Source organism: Sander vitreus, unplaced genomic scaffold, assembly GCF_031162955.1.
Source record: "Sander vitreus isolate 19-12246 unplaced genomic scaffold, sanVit1 ctg337_0, whole genome shotgun sequence".
Taxonomy (NCBI): domain Eukaryota; kingdom Metazoa; phylum Chordata; class Actinopteri; order Perciformes; family Percidae; genus Sander; species Sander vitreus.
The window spans coordinates 97,501-118,072 of NW_027595478.1; the positions used below are offsets into that span (position 1 = coordinate 97,501).

The 20,572-nt window shown below is 48.0% G+C and overlaps 1 protein-coding gene across 1 annotated transcript in view; it reads left to right on the forward strand.

The window, feature by feature from the left end:
• The window catches only part of LOC144513754 (inaD-like protein), a gene marked incomplete at its 3' end in the record, with an annotated part of 68,361 nt that extends 49,024 nt beyond the window's left edge, over nucleotides 1-19,337 (forward strand). The window contains exons 13-14 of the mRNA XM_078244930.1: nucleotides 16,932-17,128; nucleotides 19,246-19,337. Of these exons, the coding sequence (XP_078101056.1) occupies nucleotides 16,932-17,128; nucleotides 19,246-19,337 (289 nt within the window). The remainder of the gene's footprint in view (nucleotides 1-16,931; nucleotides 17,129-19,245) is intronic.
• Nucleotides 19,338-20,572: the final 1,235 nt, after the last annotated feature.

Sequence of the window (20,572 nt, forward strand, 5' to 3'; positions counted from 1 at the left end):
ATCCCCTCAAAGTCTTGGTCTTGTCTCGGTCTCAACCCCCCAAAGTCTCGGTCTCAACCCCCCAAAGTCTCGGTCTCAACCCCCCAAAGTCTCGGTCTCAACCCCCCAAACTCTTGTTCTTGTCTCGGTCTCAACCCCCCAAAGTCTCGGTCTCAACCCCTCAAAGTCTTGGTCTTGTCTCGGTCTCAACCCCTCAAAGTCTTGGTCTTGTGTTGGTCTCATCCCCTCAAAGTCTCGGTCTCAACCCCCCAAAGTCTCGGTCTCAACCCCTCAAAGTCTTGGTCTTGTCTTGGTCTCAACCCCCCAAAGTCTTGGTCTTGTCTCGGTCTCAACCCCCCAAACTCTTGTTCTTGTCTCGGTCTCAACCCCCCAAACTCTTGTTCTTGTCTCGGTCTCAACCCCCCAAAGTCTTGGTCTTGTGTCGGTCTTAACCCCTCAAATTCTTGGTCTTGTGTCGGTCTCATCCCCTCAAAGTCTCGGTCTTGTGTCGGTCTCAACCCCCCAAAGTCTCGGTCTCAGCCCCAAAAGTCTCGGTCTCAGCCCCCAAAGTCTCGGTCTCAAGCCCTCAAAGTCTTGGTCTCATCCCCCCAAAGTCTTGGTCTTGTCTCGGTCTCAACCCCCCAAAGTCTCGGTCTCAACCCCCCAAACTCTTGTTCTTGTGTCGGTCTCAACCCTCCAAAGTCTTGGTCTTGTCTGAGTCTCAACCCCCCAAAGTCTTGGTCTTGTCTCGGTCTCAATCCCTCAAAGTCTTGGTCTTGTGTTGGTCTCATCCCCTCAAAGTCTCGGTCTCAACCCCCCAAAGTCTCGGTCTCAAACCCTCAAAGTCTTGATCTTGTCTTGGTCTCAACCCCCCAAAGTCTTAGTCTCAACCCCCCAAAGTCTTGGTCTTGTCTCGGTCTCAACCCCCCAAAGTCTTGGTCTTGTGTCGGTCTTAACCCCTCAAATTCTTGGTCTTGTGTCGGTCTCATCCCCTCAAAGTCTCGGTCTTGTGTCAGTCTCAACCCCCCAAAGTCTCGGTCTCAGCCCCCAAAGTCTCGGTCTCAGCCCTCAAAGTCTTGGTCTTGTCTCGGTCTCAACCTCTCAAAGTCTTGGTCTTGTCTCGGTCTCAACCTCCCAAAGTCTCGGTCTCAACCCCTCAAAGTCTTGGTCTTGTCTTGGTCTCAACCCCCCAAAGTCTTGGTCTTGTCTCGGTCTCAACCCCTCAAAGTCTTGGTCTTGTGTTGGTCTCATCCCCTCAAAGTCTCGGTCTCAACCCCCCAAAGTCTCGGTCTCAACCCCCCAAAGTCTTGGTCTTGTCTTGGTCTCAACCCCTCAAATTATTGGTCTTGTCTCGGTCTCATCCCCTCAAAGTCTCGGTCTTGTATCGGTCTCAACCCCCAAAAGTCTCGGTCTCAGCCCCCAAAGTCTCGGTCTCAAGCCCTCAAAGTCTTGGTCTTGTCTCGGTCTCAACCTCTCAAAGTCTTGGTCTTGTCTCGGTCTCAACCTCCCAAAGTCTCGGTCTCAACCCCTCAAAGTCTTGGTCTTGTCTTGGTCTCAACCCCCCAAAGTCTTGATCTTGTCTCAGTCTCAACCTCCCAAAGTCTCGGTCTCAACCCCCCAAAGTCTTGGTCTTGTCCCGGTCTCAACCTCCCAAAGTATCGGTCTCAACCCCTCAAAGTCTCGGTCTTGTGTCGGTCTCAAACCCCCAAAATCTTGGTCTTGTGTCGGTCTCAACCCCTCAAAGTCTCTGTGTCAACCCCCCAAAGTCTCGGTCTCAACCCCTCAATGTCTCGGTAGCTTTAGATCCATCCTCCATCCTAGCTCCTCTGGGCAGGAATAACAGCTTTGAGACGGCTTTTACGAAGGAGGGCCAGACCAACTTCCAGTTCAACCGAAGACCCAGGAGTGAGGAAATAAGAGAAGTGGGATGCAGCCTCGCTCTTGTCTCGGTCTCGATACACTCTGGTTTTGGTGATGTCTCGGTCTCGGTTGACTACAACGCCCCAGACGTTTGCGAGTTAACTGTGGACAAGCGTGAGATTAATCGCGACTAAACATTTGAATCGATTGACAGCCCTTGAGGTTGTAGATGTATTCATCTTTACGAGGCAGAAATGAATCTGTAAGTTTCCATTCCAGTGGAGGGTTGGCTTCAAGCGAGGAGAGAAAATAGATTTGGATAGAGTGAGAAACGATGGATGGGAGAGAGCGAGAGAGTGAGAGAGAGAGAGAGAGAGAGAGAGAGAGAGAGAGAGAGAGAGAGAGAGAGAGAGAGAGAGAGAGAGAGAGGGAAAGAGGGGGGAAGAGGCAGCAGCACCACCAGCACCAGCACCAGCAGGAGGAGGAGGAGGAGGAGGAGGAGGAGGAGGAGGAGGAGAGAGATGATGATGAGGCAGAGATGACTGGGGGAGAAGAGAGGGAGTCGGCTGGCAGAGAGAGTAATCGAGGTTGGAGTGTTTAACGGAGCTATTGGTCGCTCGCTGCCCCAGTGTCTTAGCAGCCAGCTGACACACACACACACACACACACACACACACACACACACACACACACACACAGACACACTCTGAGCGTACATGTGGATTTATCTTGGTGTGTGTGAAGACTGAAGTATGGACGATGTTGCCACCAGGTTAGTATGCTCTCTCTCTGTCTCTCTGTCTCTCTCGCTGTCTCTCTCTCTCTCTCTCTCTCTCTCTCTCTGTCTCTGTCTCTCTCTCTCTCTCTGTCTCTCTCTCTCTCTCTCTCTCTGTCTCTCTCTCTCTCTCTCTGTCTCTCTCTCTCTCTCTCTGTGTGTGTGTCGGTCACCGTCATGGCTTTGGCAAGAACAGCTGAGTTATGAGACGTGTGTGTGTGTGTCCATGTAGAGGTGTGTATCTTTGTGTGTCTGTGTGTGTGTGTGTGTGCGTATCTTTGTGTGTGTATCTGTGTGTGTGTCTCCATGTAGAGGTCACCTTAAACCTGCATGTCTGTTTGCTCGTCTCTATGTAGCACAGAAACAGGTGGGAACACACTTCTACATCAGCGTTATGCTGCAGTGTGTGTGTGTGTGTGTGTGTGTGTGTGTGTGTGTGTGTGCGCGCTTCCCCATGTGACGCTGCATCACTCATTCACACACAGGCACATTGTATTCTTGTCTTTCTCTCTCAGTATTTTTGTTATGTTAGGAGAGGTAATACCATATAACTTTACGATATAAAACATAAGCAGCCGGCGGACGCCATCGAGTCCCACAAGCGTCGCTCGGCTAACAATCCACGCCTTTTAATTTTTTAATAAATCGTCCGCAGTGTTGGGGAGTAACGGAGTACATGTACCGGCGTTACGTATTCAGAATACAAATGATGAGTACCTGTACTCCGTTACAGTAACTATTTCAACAGTTGGTATTTAGACTACAGTTATATTGTTGAAATCAATGGATTACGTGACGATACTTCTCTGTTTCACGGATTTATTCACTCTCGCAACTCCGTGCGTTTCCCAGAAGCCCCAATATGAAAACGAAAAAATGAGCTATCTGCGTGATCAGTGATAGAGGTGAAGATGGAGCAATAGAGCCAGGGCAGGAATGGTTCCTATCTGGGAAATACAAACAGCATTTCACATTAAATAAAGAGACAAGAGAAGGAAATATAACGGGGCAGTGCAGCTTCTGCTCGCCAGCAACCAGCCTCCTTTCAGCGTCCAGATTCCTCCACCTCCAACCTGAAGAAGCATCTTAAAGCACGTTATTTTTAGCCAAGCGTAGTCGTCTGCTGTAGTGTTACTGCTCACCTTGCTGTTTTATAGCTGACGTGTGACTTTACATTCTCCTACGTGCTGATTTACTAGCCCCAGAGCCGTTGAAAGACTCGCCCCGTTTGACGTGTTAGCTAACGTTAGCTAAGATTAGCTCGTGGTAGCTTAGACTGCGGTTCGGTTTTTGTAGTTTGCAGTTCAGGACTACAAATACAACAATCTATCTGCTTGTTCAGGTCCACATTCAGCCAGTTGGACCAGAAGAACACCCCAGAACAGGGCTGTTTAGTAAGCTGCATGTGATGGCCGCATTCCTACTTATAACATGCAGTTCAATGTGGAAGTACTCCAAGTATTCAGAGTACGTTACTCAGATTGAGTAACGTAACGGAATACGTTACAAATGACATTTTTGGGCATGTATTCTGTACTCTGTAACGGAATACGTTTTGAAAGTATCCTTCCCAACACTGGTCGTCCGTCTGAGGGGCCGTCGGCTTTCATTTGGGCTGATTTGACATGTATAATCGGCGGGGCGGGCACTGCAGGCAGTCGGACTCAATGACCCATCTGATTGGTGGAGAGCTGACCAGGAAACGGGGAGCAGGATGAGCGTGACTAGAGTCTCTCAACATCTGGGTGTGTGGTGTGAGCGTGGTGTGATTGTGGCGTTTTCTATGTCTTTACACACCAGAAAGGTGTCTGACGCAGCGCTGTTGCTGCTAGCCTGGTCTGAACACATAAACATAAATGTATTATTCATTTATTAAATGTATTTGTGTCTAAATGACATAGAAACATGTTTTAGTATTTCCAACACGCTATTTCTACCCGCTCACGCCACCCAGCTGACACGCCACGCAGACGACACGTTTACGCCACCCAGCCGACACGCCACGCAGACGACACGCTCACACCACCCAGCTGACACGCTCATGCCACGCAGACGACATGCCACGCAGACGACACGTTTACGCCACCCAGCCGACACGCCACGCAGACGACACGCTCACACCACCCAGCTGACACGCTCATGCCACGCAGACGACACGCCCACGCCACGCAGACGACAGGCCACGCAACACGTTTACGCCACACAGCTGACACGCTCACGCCACCCAGCTGACACGCTCACGCCACGCAGACGACACGCCACGCAGACGACACGCTCACGCCACCCAGCCGACACGCCACGCACACGACACGCTCACGCCACGCAGCTGACACGCTCACGCCACGCAGCCGACACGCCACGCAGCACGACACGCTCACGCCACGCAGCTCGACACGCCACGCCACGCAGCCGACACGCCACGCCACGCAGACGCACACGCCCACGCCCACGCAGACGACACGCCACGCAGACGACAGGCCACGCAACACGTTTACGCCACACAGCTGACACGCTCACGCCACCCAGCTGACACGCTCACGCCACGCAGACGACACGCCACGCAGACGACACGCTCACACCACCCAGCCGACACGCTCACGCCACGCAGACGACACGCCACGCAGCCGACACGCTCACGCCACGCAGCTGACACGCTCACGCCACCCAACCGACACGCTCACGCCACGCAGCCGATACGCTCATGCCACGCAGCCGACACGCTCACGCCACCCAGCCGACACGCCACGCAGACGACACGTTTACGCCACCCAGCCGACACACTCACGCCACGCAGACGACACGCTCACGCTACGCAGACGACACGTTTACGCCACCCAGCCGACACGCTCACGCCACGCAGCTGACACGCTCACGCCACGCCACAGCACGACACGCCACGCCACGCAGCCGACACGCTCACGCCACACATCCGACACGCTCACGCCACCCACCTCAAACGCTCACGCCACACAGCTGAAACGCTCACGCCACGCAGCCAACAGGCTCATGACACGCAGCCGACACGCTCACGCCACCTAGCCGACACGCTCACGCCACGCAGACGACACGTTTACGCCACCCAGCCGACACGCTCACGCCACGCAGACGACACGCTCACGCCACGCAGACGACACGTTTACGCCACCCAGCCGACACGCTCACGCCACGCAGCTGACACGCTCACTCCACCCAGCCGACACGCCATCCACCTGACACGCTCACGCAACGCAGCCGACACGCCACCCACCTGACACGCTCACGCCACGCAGCCGACACGCTCACGCAGCCGACACGCTCACGCCACACATCCGACACGCTCACGCCACCCACCTGACACGCCCACGCTACGCAGCCGACACGCCACGCACACTCTCAGCCGACAGACGCCACGCCACGCAGCACGACACGCTCACGCGACTCTCACACGCCATGCCCTACCCAGCCGACACGCCAGCATATCTCCACCAGACTCCATGTAAATAATCAGGACTTTTAGCGTGTATAGAGCCAGCATATCTCCACCAGACTCCATGTAAATAATCAGGACTTTTAGCGTGTATAGAGCCAGCATATCTCCACCAGACTCCATGTAAATAATCAGGACTTTTAGCGTGTATAGAGCCAGCATATCTCCACCAGACTCCATGTAAATAATCAGGACTTTCAGCGTGTATAGAGCCAGCATATCTCCACATGTAAATGGGTGAATTAAGGGTTTATTTCAACCAAACCAGAGTGGTGATTGTTGGAACAGTGGAAAGATGAACTAAGACGGCTTTTGATAGTTTTATTTAGTTTCTGTCCACTTTGAATGAAGTGTGTTCTACGATGATAAAAGTCCTGATTATTTACATGGAGTCTGGTGGAGTTTGGTGATGGTGATTTCGGGGCTGTTACATGTTAAACTAAAAGGATCTTCCTCTTTAACTAAAAGGTCTATCTCTGTAGGGATCCTTTCATAATGTTGTCAGACACTTAGAATAATAATCTGAGTCTGTCAGCAGCAACAACAGAACTTTTAGTGGACGCTGATTGACGCTGAACATGTGTCCGTTAACGTTACATTACAGCCCGCGTTCTCGCTCAACACTGGACCAGTTTCAAAGACTGTTGATCACATGACTGGTCCTCTTTCTGTTTCTCTGCAGAGAAACTCTGCTGCATTCAGTCTGTTGGTGCTAACTGGACCATTCGAGGCAGTGTAGGATGTAGATTAATGACACGTCCTCTGAGAGAGAGAGAGTGCATGGTGTGTGTGTGTGTGTGTGTGTGTGTGTGTGTGTGTATGGTGTGTGTGTGTGTGTGCGCGTGTGCGCGTACGTGTCTCTGTCTGTGTTTCTCTCTGTGTTTGTGTGTGTGTGTATGTGTGTGTCTGTCTCTGTGTCTCTATATATGTGTGTGTGTGTCTCTGTGTGTGTGTGTGTGTGTGCGCCTCTGTGTGTGTGTGTGTGTGTAATTGCAGCAGCAGGCTGAGCTACTGTTGCATTGCAGTGACCTCCACCACGACTTACTGCAGCACTGACGGAGAATAACACAGTCTGCTCTGTTCAGCTCTCTATCCACTCCTTTTTTTAAAAAACCTTTCTTTCTTTCTTGGCACCGGACAGACAGAGGACAAACAGTTCAACCTTTCCTCACAAACGTTGTTTCAGAGCAGAGACTAGTACAGCCTGTTCTCATGATGCATTCATACACATTTCTGTGAAAAGTGCAGCTCTGTAGTTGCTATGTATTCCACGTATTTGTTACCGTCAGCAGCACATTGACTGCTGCTGTATAAGAGCAAGAAGATCCTCATAGGGAGGAGGTTAGGGGGGATGTTTGGCTCCTAAAACACAAGACTTTCACCAGGAAACAGGTGTTCATGTCCTGAAGAAGTTAAGGAGAAAACACAAGACTTTCACCAGGAAACAGGTGTTCATGTCCTGAAGAAGTTAAGGAGAAAACACAAGACTTTCACCAGGAAACAGGTGTTCATGTCCTGAAGAAGTTAAGGAGAAAACACAAGACTTTCATCAGGAAACAGGTGATCATGTCCTGAAGAAGTTAAGGAGAAAACACAAGACTTTCACCAGGAAACAGGTGTTCATGTCCTGAAGAAGTTAAGGAGAAAACACAAGACTTTCACCAGGAAACAGGTGTTCATGTCCTGAAGAAGTTAAGGAGAAAACACAAGACTTTCACCAGGAAACAGGTGTTCATGTCCTGAAGAAGTTAAGGAGAAAACACAAGACTTTCTCCAGGAAACAGGTGATCATGTCCTGAAGAAGTTAAGGAGAAAACACAAGACTTTCACCAGGAAACAGGTGTTCATGTCCTGAAGAAGTTAAGGAGAAAACACAAGACTTTCACCCAGGAAACAGGTGTTCATGTCCTGAAGAAGTTAAGGAGAAAACACAAGACTTTCACCCAGGAAACAGATGTTCATGTCCTGAAACGCCTGGTGCAGGTGCGTTTAGGGCGTGTACGAATCCACTTTTGCTAGTTTGACGGCAGACAAAAGGGTCCGTGCGCCGGAAACGATCTGAAGAGAAAAACGCAAAAGTGGCGTTGCATGAGACTGTCTTGTGCCAGGGTGAATTGCTGTATTGATATTATTTCTGTTTAGTATCAATACAGAGATTCACCCTGGCACAAGACAGTCTCATGCTGACACCACGACACTCTCGCACAACTTTAAGACAACAGTGGAAGTCAATACATTTAGGTTAAGTAGCTTTAAAATGTTCCTGACTGTGTGAGTAATATACATGAAAAATGCTCGCCAGCCCTTATTAGTGACAGGTTTTCTCACTTTTTATTCCGCGTTAAGACGAGGAGGTGGAGTTGCACGTTTGTCTGACGATGACCGGCACAGTCGACCGTGATGAGCCCCAGCACGGCACCCACGGGAGCACCACATATATCCTGAGCCTTCAGCCCTTCAGCTGCTGCTTGAGAGCGAGAGGCAGCGGGCAGAGGAGGCTGAAGCAGACCCTCCTCTGCCCGCTGGTCGCTAGTCGCTGCCACTTCCTCTCTCTCTTTCTCTTCATCCACAACGTTGTCGTCTACTCTGGCTCCAGCCTACATATGGTCATCGATCTATAACCTTTATAATCATTTAAATATTGAGAACAGGAGCCTATAATGTCTGTAGCCTACTCCGTAACAACAGACTACCTGGACGCCTTTTTCTCGTCTCTCTCCACACCGCTGTCTTCAGACTTTTGCGTTTTACGGGAACGCGACGGTGGAGCGTTTTTAAGATTTCCACTCTGGACGGTGGTTTCACTTTTTTGTGCTTTTAAGCCCCAAAAACGCCTTCGCCGTCTAAACGAAAGGCACATCTGATAAAATATTTTGTCGTTTTCAGTAAATGGGGCCTAAGTGTCTTCATTAATCAGAGGTGTGTTCTGGGCGTAACATGCAATCAACCAATCAGAGATCATCTCCCATTCCCTTTAAAAGCCAGGCGCGTTTGGACCTTGGAGCATTGCTGTTATGATGGAGGATCTGCACCGTAATATTTGTATTAGTAATCTTCTGCATGTGTGTGTGTGTGCTGCTGTGCGTCCCTGTGTGTGTGTGTAACAAGCATAGTGTGCACGTGCTGTGCACGAGCCTAGGAGCATTTTACTAATGCTCTGTTAAAATAACAATGAAATGCTGCGTTATTGACTTTAGACCAGGTTTTTGTTGGTCAATGGTGCCATCACTTCCCACTGCCTCAAGATAGCAATACGCCCAGAATGCACCTGAACACACCTCCCTGTAAGACCAGCACGCCCAGAATGCACCTGAACACACCTCCCTGTAAGACCAGCACGCCCAGAATGCACCTGAACACACCTCCCTGTAAGACCAGCACGCCCAGAATGCACCTGAACACACCTCCCATGTAAGACCAGCACGCCCAGAATGCACCTGAACACACCTCCCTGTAAGACCAGCACGCCCAGAATGCACCTGAACACACCTCCCTATAAGACCAGCACGCCCAGAATGCACCTGAACACACCTCCCTGTAAGACCAGCACGCCCAGAATGCACCTGAACACACCTCCCTATAAGACCAGCACGCCCAGAATGCACCTGAACACACCTCCCTGTAAGACCAGCACGCCCAGAATGCACCTGGACACACCTCCCTATAAGACCAGCACACCCAGAATGCACCTGAACACACCTCCCTGTAAGACCAGCACGCCCAGAATGCACCTGAACACACCTCCCTGTAAGACCAGCACGCCCAGAATGCACCTGAACACACCTCCATGTAAGACCAGCACGCCCAGAATGCACCTGAACACACCTCCCTGTAAGACCAGCACGCCCAGAATGCACCTGAACACACCTCCCTGTAAGACCAGCACGCCCAGAATGCACCTGAACACACCTCCCTGTAAGACCAGCACGCCCAGAATGCACCTGAACACACCTCCCTGTAAGACCAGCACGCCCATGGGCCACAGATGGGTGCAGGAGTATCTGTTATTTAAACGACGTGGACGCTGGACGGTCTTAAACTAGCGAAGACGCTTGCGTCGGGCTTTGCGCTGCGCCGGGTGTAAGATAGGACCGAGAAACTGTCATGTGCCCGGCCGGCGGTCGCCATAATTTCGTAGGATATCCTACAACCCAGCTTGTGTTAGTTTCTCTCTGTTTGTGTGTGTGTGTGTGTGTGTGTGTTTCTGTGTTTGTGTGTTTCTCTGTGTGTGTGTATGTGTGTATGTTTCTCTGTGTGTGTGTGTGTGTTTCTCTGTGTGTGTGTCTCTGTGTGTGTGTGTTTCTCTGTGTGTGTGTTTCTCTGTGTGTGTGTTTCTCTGTGTGTGTTTCTCTGTGTGTGTGTGTGTGTGTGTTTCTCTGTCTGTGTGTGTGTGTGTGTATGTGTGTATGTTTCTCTGTTTGTGTGTGTGTGTTTCTCTGTGTGTGTGTGTTTTTTGTCTGTAGAAAGAGCCTAATTTCATAGGATATCATATGAATTGGTGTGCATAACTTGAACGATGTCGTACGAACCCGTTCATTGGTCTGTTATCTACAGAAAACCCCCCCCAAAAAATGCACAAATCAAATCGTCCAATCAGAGCCAGCTGCAGTAGAGCTCTAAACCAATCCTGAAGGTGAACCAAGCGATCACCATCACTCAGAGGTAGAGCAAGGCTTTATTTAGCTTTTAATACATCTTCTCTCTTTGCTGTCCCTCAGAGAGGCTGAGGAATATTTCTCTCTTATATATCTCTGTGTCTGAGATATCTGGAACAGCTCCAGCCTCCAATGTTTCCTCCAAAGCCCCAAATCTTAGAGGGGTTTAAAATAACTTCAGCTCTGTGTCGATTCCCCTCAGTCTCTCTGACAAAATGCTGCTGTAGCTTAACTTACAGACATTATAGTCACTTGTTTACTATGCAAGATATCTTGATGACATCCATGCTCCACACACACACACACACACACACACACACACACACACACACACACACACACACACAGACAGACATACGCACACACACACACAGACACACATACTTGCACATACTCGCACATGCATGACTCTGTCCTATTTCACCCTCCAGGGCACATTACTATTACTGCCAGTTACATTATCAGCACAAACACCCTCAGACTGTGTGTGTGTGTGTGTGTGTGTGTGTGTGTGTGTGTGTGTGTGTGTGTGTGTGTGTGGGGGATTGAATCCTGAACTTCCGTAAATAAAAACTAAATCCCTCTGAGACTCTATGGTTGATCTACTTTAAAATGTCAGAATCTGTGCAGTAGTTTGGTGTGTGTGTGTGTGTGAGCGAGTGTGTGAGTGTGTGTGTGTGTGAGCGAGCGAGCGTGTGTGTGTGTGTGAGCGAGCGTGTGTGTGTGTGTGTGAGCGAGCGTGTGTGTGTGTGTGTGTGTGTGTGAGCGAGTGCGGTGTGTGTGTGTGTGAGCGAGCGAGCGGCGTGTGTGTGTGAGCAGCGTGTGTGTGAGCGTGTGATGAGCGAGTGCGTGTGTGTGTGTGAGCGAGCGAGCGTGTGTGTGAGCGAGTGCGTGTGTGTGTGTGAGCGAGCATGTGTGTGTGTGAGCGAGCGTGTGTGTGTGTGTGAGCGAGCGTGTGTGTGTGTGTGAGCGAGCGTGTGTGTGTGTGGGTGAGCGGGCGTGTGTGTGTGTGGCGAGCGGCGTGCGTGTGTGTGAGCGTAGTGTGTGTGTGTGTGTGTGAGCGAGCGTGTGTGTGTGTGTGTGTGAGCGAGCGTGCGTGTGTGTGTGTGTGAGCGAGCGTGTGTGTGTGTGTGTGTGTGTGTGTGTGTGTGTGTGTGTGAGCGAGCGTGTGTGTGTGTGTGTGTGTGTGTGAGCGAGCGTGTGTGTGTGTGTGTGTGTGTGTGAGCGAGCATGTGTGTGTGTGAGCGAGTGCGTGTGTGTGGCGAGTGTGTGTGTGAGCGAGTGTGTGTGTGTGTGTGTGGCGAGCGTGTGTGTGGCGAGTGTGTGGCGAGCGAGTGTGTGTGTGTGGCGGCGTGTGTGAGCGAGCATGTGTGTGTGTGTGTGTGTGTGTGAGCGAGCGTGTGTGTGTGTGTGTGTGTGTGTGTGTGTGTGTGTGAGCGAGCGTGTGTGTGTGTGTGAGCGAGCATGTGTGTGTGTGCGTGTGTGTGTGTGTGTGTGTGTGTGTGTGTGTGTGTGTGTGTGAGCGCGCGTGTGTGTGTGTGTGTGTGTGTGTGTGTGTGTGTGTGTGTGTGTGTGTGTGTGTGTGAGCGAGCGTGTGTGTGTGTGTGTGTGTGAGCGCTGTAATCCCAGCAGTAAATATTAAAGCAGCAGCTGTCTGTCTCTTTCCCCGGCCACGTTGTTAAAATCATTTGGACTGTTGACCGTCCCGAGTGTTTGTGTCCCGAGCTGCCTCCATAGTTGGAAACACAGTCGTCATTAATCATCTTTTGAGAATCTTTTTAGCAAATATTTGCCTTTATTCAACGCAGTCTCATGAGTAACGTTGTTTACATGCACATAATATTCTGTGTTTTGTCCTTTTATTCTGAAAAAGACGACATTCCTCTGAGCTGTTTACACGGCTAATGAAAGTGCTAATATTCCCGTTTACATGCAGCTGTTTAAAAACAGGACGCTTTCCAAGGTTTTCCAGCGGTGGCGGACTTGTTGGAGCGTGCGAGCACAGCCTCCTCCCTCTCTCATTCCTTCCACCAGCTTGATATCCAATAGCCTGACTAGCCAGACCCACATCAAGATGTTGGCTCTGGGAACTCACCACCAGGCTGGTTGGAGACGAACTGCTCCTCGCCTGTACAGTGGACGAGAGCAGGCGGCAGCAGTCAGACAGTTTCCAGCAGCCTTCAGGCTGAACAGGAAGTGACAGGAACACTCACATCCTGTTAGGTCTGATTCTGATTTAATCAAATGTTATCAGACCCATATATCAGCTCGTACACAGTCTCAGTTGTTTTAATTATGACAGAGTAGCTGTCGACATGCTCTACATGTGATCTGTTGCTGATGTTAATAAACAGACTGTAGATGATCTGTAATCTGATCAGCTGTAATCTCTCTGACTTCTAAACGTAACGATCAGCCACGCAACGTGTGTTCTTTACAGAATAAGCCTTTAAATCAGACAAATAGCTGTTCATATTCCTATATTCCTATATAAAACATCATCATGTTGAGTCAATGCTGAACCAATCAGCTGTTAGATCAGCTGAGGCCGGCGTTTCCCAGCATGCTCTGGGTCCGCCTGGGCTGATTCCAAAGACCGCTGTTCGCCAGCAGCAGCAGCAGCTATAAGCCCCGCCCACCGACTCTATACACGATGTGATTGGCCCGACCGGAGTTTGATTTTTCCAGCTCGCGAGCCTACGGAGAGTTGCTAGACGACCCTGGCTGCAGATTACATGCTGCTGCTGGGGCGTCTAGACTTCTAGGCTATGGTATCCAAGACTTTGACGTATATATGATGGTCTTATAGACCATGATGCATTGCTGTAGATTATACCCAACAGAAGATAAAGGAGTCAAACATCTACAGCAGACACACACACACACACACACACACACACACGTTTATAACATCTCCATGCTGCTGGATCAAAAATAGAAAGTCTCCAAAGATAGAAATATGTGAAAGTAACACAACGTCTGAGCTGGAATAAACAGATTCTGTTTGTAGAAATGTCAACAGAGAGATATATATATATGTTTCTGTGTGTGTGTCTGTGTGCGCGTGTGTGTGTGTCTGTTTGTGTGTGTGTGTATATATATGTTTCTGTGTGTATGTGTGTGTCAGTGTGTATATATATATGTATATACGTATGTATCAGTGTCTGTGTGTGTGTGTGTGTAGTGTGTATCTAGGTGTGTGTGTGTGTGTGTGTATGTGCAGTGTGCATGCAGTGTGTGTGTGCTGTGTATCAGTGTCGTGTGTATCAGGTGTGTGTGTGTGTGTGTGTGTGTTTGTGTATCAGGTGTGTGTGTGTGTTTGTGCGTGTTTATCAGGTGTGTGTGTGTTTGTGCGTGTGTATCAGGTGTGTGTGTGTTTGTGCGTGTGTATCAGGTGTGTGTGTGTTTGTATCAGGTGTGTGTGCGTGTGTATCAGGTGTGTGTGTGTGTGTTTGTGCGTGTGTTTGTATCAGGTGTGTGTGTGTGTGTGTGTGTGTTTGTGTATCAGGTGTGTGTGTGCGTGCATGTATATCAGGTGTGTGTGTGTGTGTGTGTGTTTGTATCAGGTGTGTGTGTGTGTGCATGTGTATCAGGTGTGTGTGTGTGTGTGTGTATCAGGTGTGTGTGTGTGTCTCTCCATCAATTTCACTCAGCCGTTCTCCTCCATCACGTCGCTCCATCGCTCGCTTCTCATTTGTCATCATTATCTCTCTCTGTATCTTCATCCTCTCTCCACGAAGGACATCTCCTCTTCCTCCTCTTCCTCCTCTTCTCTCCTCTGCCTCTCACTGAAAAAATCTTTTATCATATCAATGTTAACATGATGTTTACATGATGTTGATGGAGCCAGCGGTGCCAAATGAAATGCTAAAACTGTGACGAGTGAGCGTGTGAAATCTATTTAAAAAGTATTATTTGGATTATAGCGTAATAATCAGAATCAGAGAAAGATGTTTGATGATTCTATACTCTATACAATCTTTATCTATATACACATATATATATATATATATATATATATATATATATATATATATATATATATATATATGTATATATATATATGTGTGTGTGTGTGTGTGCTTCCTAGAGTAAGATCCCTACAGAGATAGACCTTTTAGTTAAAGAGTAAGATCCTTTTTGTTTAACCAGAAACAGCTTTGATCGCTAAGCCCACCAGACTCCATGTAAATAATCAGGACTTTTAGCGTGTATAGAGCCAGCATATCTCCACCAGACTCCATGTAAATAATCAGGACTTTTAGCGTGTATAGAGCCAGCATATCTCCTCATGTAAATGGGTGAATTAAGGGTTTATTTCAACCAAACCAGAGTGGTGATTGTTGGAACAGTGGAAAGATGAACAAAGACGGCTTTTCATAGTTTTATTTTGGTTTCTGTCCACTTTGAATGAAGTGTGTTTTACGATGATAAAAGTCCTGATTATTTACATGGAGTCTGGTGTAGTTTGATGATGGTGATTTCGGGGCTGTTTCATGTTAAACTAAAAGGATCTTACTCTTTAACTAAAAGGTCTGTCTCTGTAGGGATCCTTTCATAATGTTGTCAGACACTTAGAATAATAATCTGAGTCCGTCAGCAACAACAACAGAACTTTTAGTGGACGTAAATTGACAATGCGCAATTCCCCCATAACGTTACATTGCAGCTTAATACTGGACTAATGTCAAAGATTGTTGTTACCATCAGTCACTTAGACACAAAATCATGGGACAATAGGGTCCAGGTTGAAAAAAAAAACATAGTTACCCTTTAAACCAAAGAAGATTTATGCACACTTTTGATATTTACATCATATTTGTGCACATATTTAGAAGATCTGTGGGATATTTTACAAGTTTGAATCTAACGTCTCACTCTTCTCTGTGCTCCTCTTCCCTTTGTTTCCGTCGCCTGTGAATGAAGTGTGTTTTGGGATGATAAAGTGACTCTAAAAGCAGCTACACACCGAGCCGATAATCGGCCGTTGGACTGTCTGGCGAGGTCGGTGACTCGAGTCTGTTCGTTGTGTTCATGCCGTCGTCCGTTGGAGGAGCTGTCGGCCTTCATTTGGGCCGACCTGACATGCTCAGTCAGAGACAGGACAGTCGGGACTCACCCGAAAACAGCGAGTGGGATGAGTGTGACTAGAGTCTCTCAAAATCTGACGAAAATCTTCTACACTGACCTTTGCTGATCTGAAATGAAGACAGATTCAGCAACTGCACGGCCTGTTTCTCTCTTCAATCCCATAGACAGTATATAAGAAGGACCAGCAGACCCCGTGTCTCTGGACGGAGACCAGTGAAGGACATTAGAAGCTCTTTCCCGGTGATGGCTGAGCGTTACTGAGCAGCCTCCAACTGAGCTTGAAGACGTAGATGTGACGTGAGCAACCTGTCTGAAAGTTGGAAGTCTTCTGGTAGCTGTGCCAAGAGAAATCTCAATCATTCCCAATCTAGCAGAGACGGAGAGCGTAGGTATATGTAAGGAGATAACATAGACACAGGCTCATTATTGATCACTAAAATGATAGTTAACATTAGTCATTACACTTAAACAGCTGATGGAAGTCCAAACTGCCTGAGAGCTTCTCCTGTACTATACGGTAACTCCTCTACTATGAGACAGGAAGTCTCGTGGTTATGACCCAATCGTTAGCCTATTGTTATAAAAACGTCTGCTACGGAGCCATAACGTGAGCTACAAGGTAATGGAGCCTTTTATACATTGTCGTGTTTCTTTAGAAATAAACAACGGACAAATAGAGTCTTTAAACGCGTCAGATGTAAAGGTATTCTCTGTCAAAGTGACGTCAGAATGAATGGAAGTCAATGGGATGCTAACGGGATGCTAACGGGAGCTGAAGGCTTGGTAGCATCAGAATGGCGCCATAGGAGCTATGCGTTGTGGAGAGGCTTACCCCCTTGAAATATCCAAAATACGGAAGCAGCAGCCAGACCCACGTGACGCGTTCGTCCAATCAGCTGCCAGTTTTCATTTTTGGGCGACAATACAGATTAGCGCCGCCTGCTGTTATGGAGACGTATTACGTGTCGTCTCTTCTGTGTTCTGAGGAACGTTTTGGACCAACTCGGGGAGACTGATCAGTCCGACTGGCTTTACTGCCGATGGTCGGCCGTCTGGTTGGTGTGTAACGGCCTTAAAAGTATCTGCCCTTGTGTTTTACTTGCAGAGCGGTGGTGTGAGCGTTATGGTGAGCTGCAGGGCGAGCTGCTGTGCGTGGAGCTGGAGAAGGAGCGCCAGGGTTTGGGTCTCAGCCTGGCGGGGAACAGGGACCGCTCCCGCCTCAGCATCTTCGTGGTGGGACTTCATCCGGCGGGACCGGCCGCTCGAGATGGACGCATCCGGGTCGGAGACGAGCTCCTGGAGGTGAGAACATAAATCCTTTTTATCAGGACAACGCCAGAAAAGGGAACAGGGTTTCTGCTGGGTCTTAAAAAGTCTAAAATTGTAAGTGTTCTAGGTCTTAAATAGTTTTAAACCGATCTTAAAAATGTGGTGATTTGTCACAGCGAGACACGCGCTTATGCGCACGGAGAGAGGGAGACACACACACAACCACACACAGTGCGTTTCACTACCTTTGTGGGGACCCGTCATTGACATAATGCATTCCCTAGCCCCTTACCCTAACCTTAACCATCACCACTAAATGCCTAACCTTAACCCTTACCCTCACCCTAACCAGAACCTCATTCTAACCCTAATCCTAAAACCAGGTCTTAACCCTCAAACAGACCTTTAACCTTGGGGGGGTCCAGCATTTTGGGCCCCACAAAGCTGTTGGGACCTCACAAGTATACTGGACTCCCGGTTTCTGGACCCCACGAGTATAGTTAAACAAGAACACACACACACACACACACACACACACACACAAGTGGATTCGTAAACGCCCTAAACGCACCTGCACCAGGCGTTTCAGGACATGAACACCTGTTTCCTGATGAAAGTCTTGTGTTTTCTCCTTAACTTCTTCAGGACATGAACACCTGTTTCCTGGGTGAAAGTCTTGTGTTTTCTCCTTAACTTCTTCAGGACATGAACACCTGTTTCCTGGGTGAAAGTCTTGTGTTTTCTCCTTAACTTCTTCAGGACATGAACACCTGTTTCCTGGTGAAAGTCTTGTGTTTTCTCCTTAACTTCTTCAGTACATGAACACCTGTTTCCTGGTGAAAGTCTTGTGTTTTCTCCTTAACTTCTTCAGGACATGAACTCTGCTCCCCCTCTTGAAAGCTCTGTGTTTTAGGAGCCAAACATGCTTTCATTAAGATGCTTGAGATGCTGAAAGCCTGTTCTTGACCAGGTGCCATCCCCTCCGAATATTAACACACACACCCGGGAAGCAAAACAGCGTCTGTGTGTAATCACATTTTGCATTTTGTGTGTGTGTGTGTGTGTGTGTGTGTGTGTGTGTGTGTGTGTGTGAGCGGGTTTCCGTTTTATTCCCATAAATATTAAACAGAGAAACTCTGAGATTCTCTCTCTCTCTCCTTCGCTGGCCCCTCATTATGTCAGAGGCGCTATGAAAAATTGATGTTCGAGCCAAGGAAAGCCTGGACATTTACACACTGTGATACACACACACACACACACACACACACACACACACACACACACACACACACACACACACACACACACAGCCTTTTGCATAGATGAAAGACACATTAGTGCAAAATCCACATAATCTAAAGAGCACACATTTTGATCGTGTAACTGACTTGTTTTCTATCAAGCATTAGTGTGTGTCTGCCTGTGTGTGTGTGTGTGTGTGTGTGTGTGTGTGTGTGTGTAGATGAGTTATTGATTTAACATTTAGAGGTGCTGGTGGCTCTTGGCGTGCTGTAGTTTTACGCCCTCGCAGCTCAATGACCTTTCAATTAATGGCTGTCTCAATTAAGTGTGTGTGTGTGTGTGTGTGTGTGTCTGTCTCTGTGTGGGTTGAACAAGCAGCACTGTCCTTGACCTGATTGTGTAGCTTTTCTTCAGACACACACTGTGTGTGTCTGTGTGTGTCTGCCTGTGTGTGTGTGTGTGTGTGTGTGTGTGTGTCTGTCTCTGTGTGGGTTGAACAAGCAGCACTGTCCTTGACCTGATTGTGTAGCTTTTCTTCAGCGTGTGTGTGTGTCTGTATATATATATATATATATGTGTGTGTGTGTGTGTGTGTGTCTGTATACACAGACACACTGTGTGTGTGTGCGAGATACTGTCGGCTAGTCTTGCAGGATATCACACGAGTGGGTGTGCATACATTTTCGTAAGAATCATGAGAATGCTATATATATATATATATATATATATATATATATATATATATATATATATATATATATATATATATAAGTTGTTTAAGTATTATTTGACTTTTCTTCTAGAAGAAATGTGTGACTTCAGTCTCCTAAAAACAGATGAAAATCAATACCTACTGATCCCATGGAGCAGACACGTTAACGTGACGTTTGTGTGTTTCTGTTCTTCAGATCAACAGCCAGGTCCTTTACGGGCGGAGCCACCAGAACGCCTCGGCCATCATCAAGAGCGCCGCCGCCAAGGTGAAACTCATCCTGCTCAGGTAGGACTGCAAGGCATGCTGGGAAAACGCTTTCAAAGTATCCAATCAGATAGCAGAGCCTCTTCCTCACTACTTCCTTCATAAACTGAAAACTACATCTATTTTCAATACGTAAACACATTTTTTTAACATTACTGTAAAGTACAGAATCTTCCAGAGCCCCTGAAAGGTGACCAGGTACCTTCTCATCTTTAGGTTTTTCTCAAGTAGAAGTATAGATACTAGGGTTTAAAAAGACTTGAAGTATAACCTCAACTGTACTGTACTACTGTAGTAGCTCCAGTGGAGCTGCTCAGTGGCCAGCAGATCAGACTGTGGTAGTACTGGTCAGCTTCCAGGTATGAATGTTGTTGTTGCTGCTGACAGACTCAGATTATTATTCTAAGTGTCTGACAACATTATGAAAGGATCCCTACAGAGATAGACCTTTTAGTTAAAGAGGAAGATCCTTTTAGTTTAACATGAAACAGCCCCGAAATCACCATCACCAAACTACACCAGACTCCATGTAAATAATCAGGACTTTTAGCGTGTATAGAGCCAGCATATCTCCACCAGACTCCATGTAAATAATCAGGACTTTTAGCTTGTATAGAGCCAGCATATTTCCACCAGACTCCATGTAAATAATCAGGACTTTTAGCGTGTATAGAGCCAGCATATTTCCACCAGACTCCATGTAAATAATCAGGACTTTTAGCGTGTATAGAGCCAGCATATCTCCACCAGACTCCATGTAAATAATCAGGACTTTTAGCTTGTATAGAGCCAGCATATCTCCGCGTGAATTAAGGGTTTATTTCAACCAAACCAGAGTGGTGATTGTTGGAACAGTGGAAAGATGAACCAAGACGGCTGTGTGTGTGTGTGTGTGTGTGTGTGTGTGTGTGTGTGTGTGTGTGTGTGAAAACACACGCCATACACGCTTAAAGCTTAAAGTCCTGATTATTTACATGGAGTCTGGTGTAGTTTGGTGATGGTGATTTCGGGGCTGTTTCATGTTAAACTAAAAGGATCTTCCTCTTTAACTAAAAGGTCTATCTCTGTAGGGATCCTTTCATAATGTTGTCAGACACTTAGAATAATAATCTGAGTCTGTCAGCAGCAACAACACAACTTTTAGTGGACGCTGACTGACTAACAGCGGCAGTGATTAATGTCCCGTGTGGACTCTGGAGCCTGAACGCAGCAAAAAGCCATCAGTCAGAGTGACGGAGTCTCAGCTCATCCGTCTG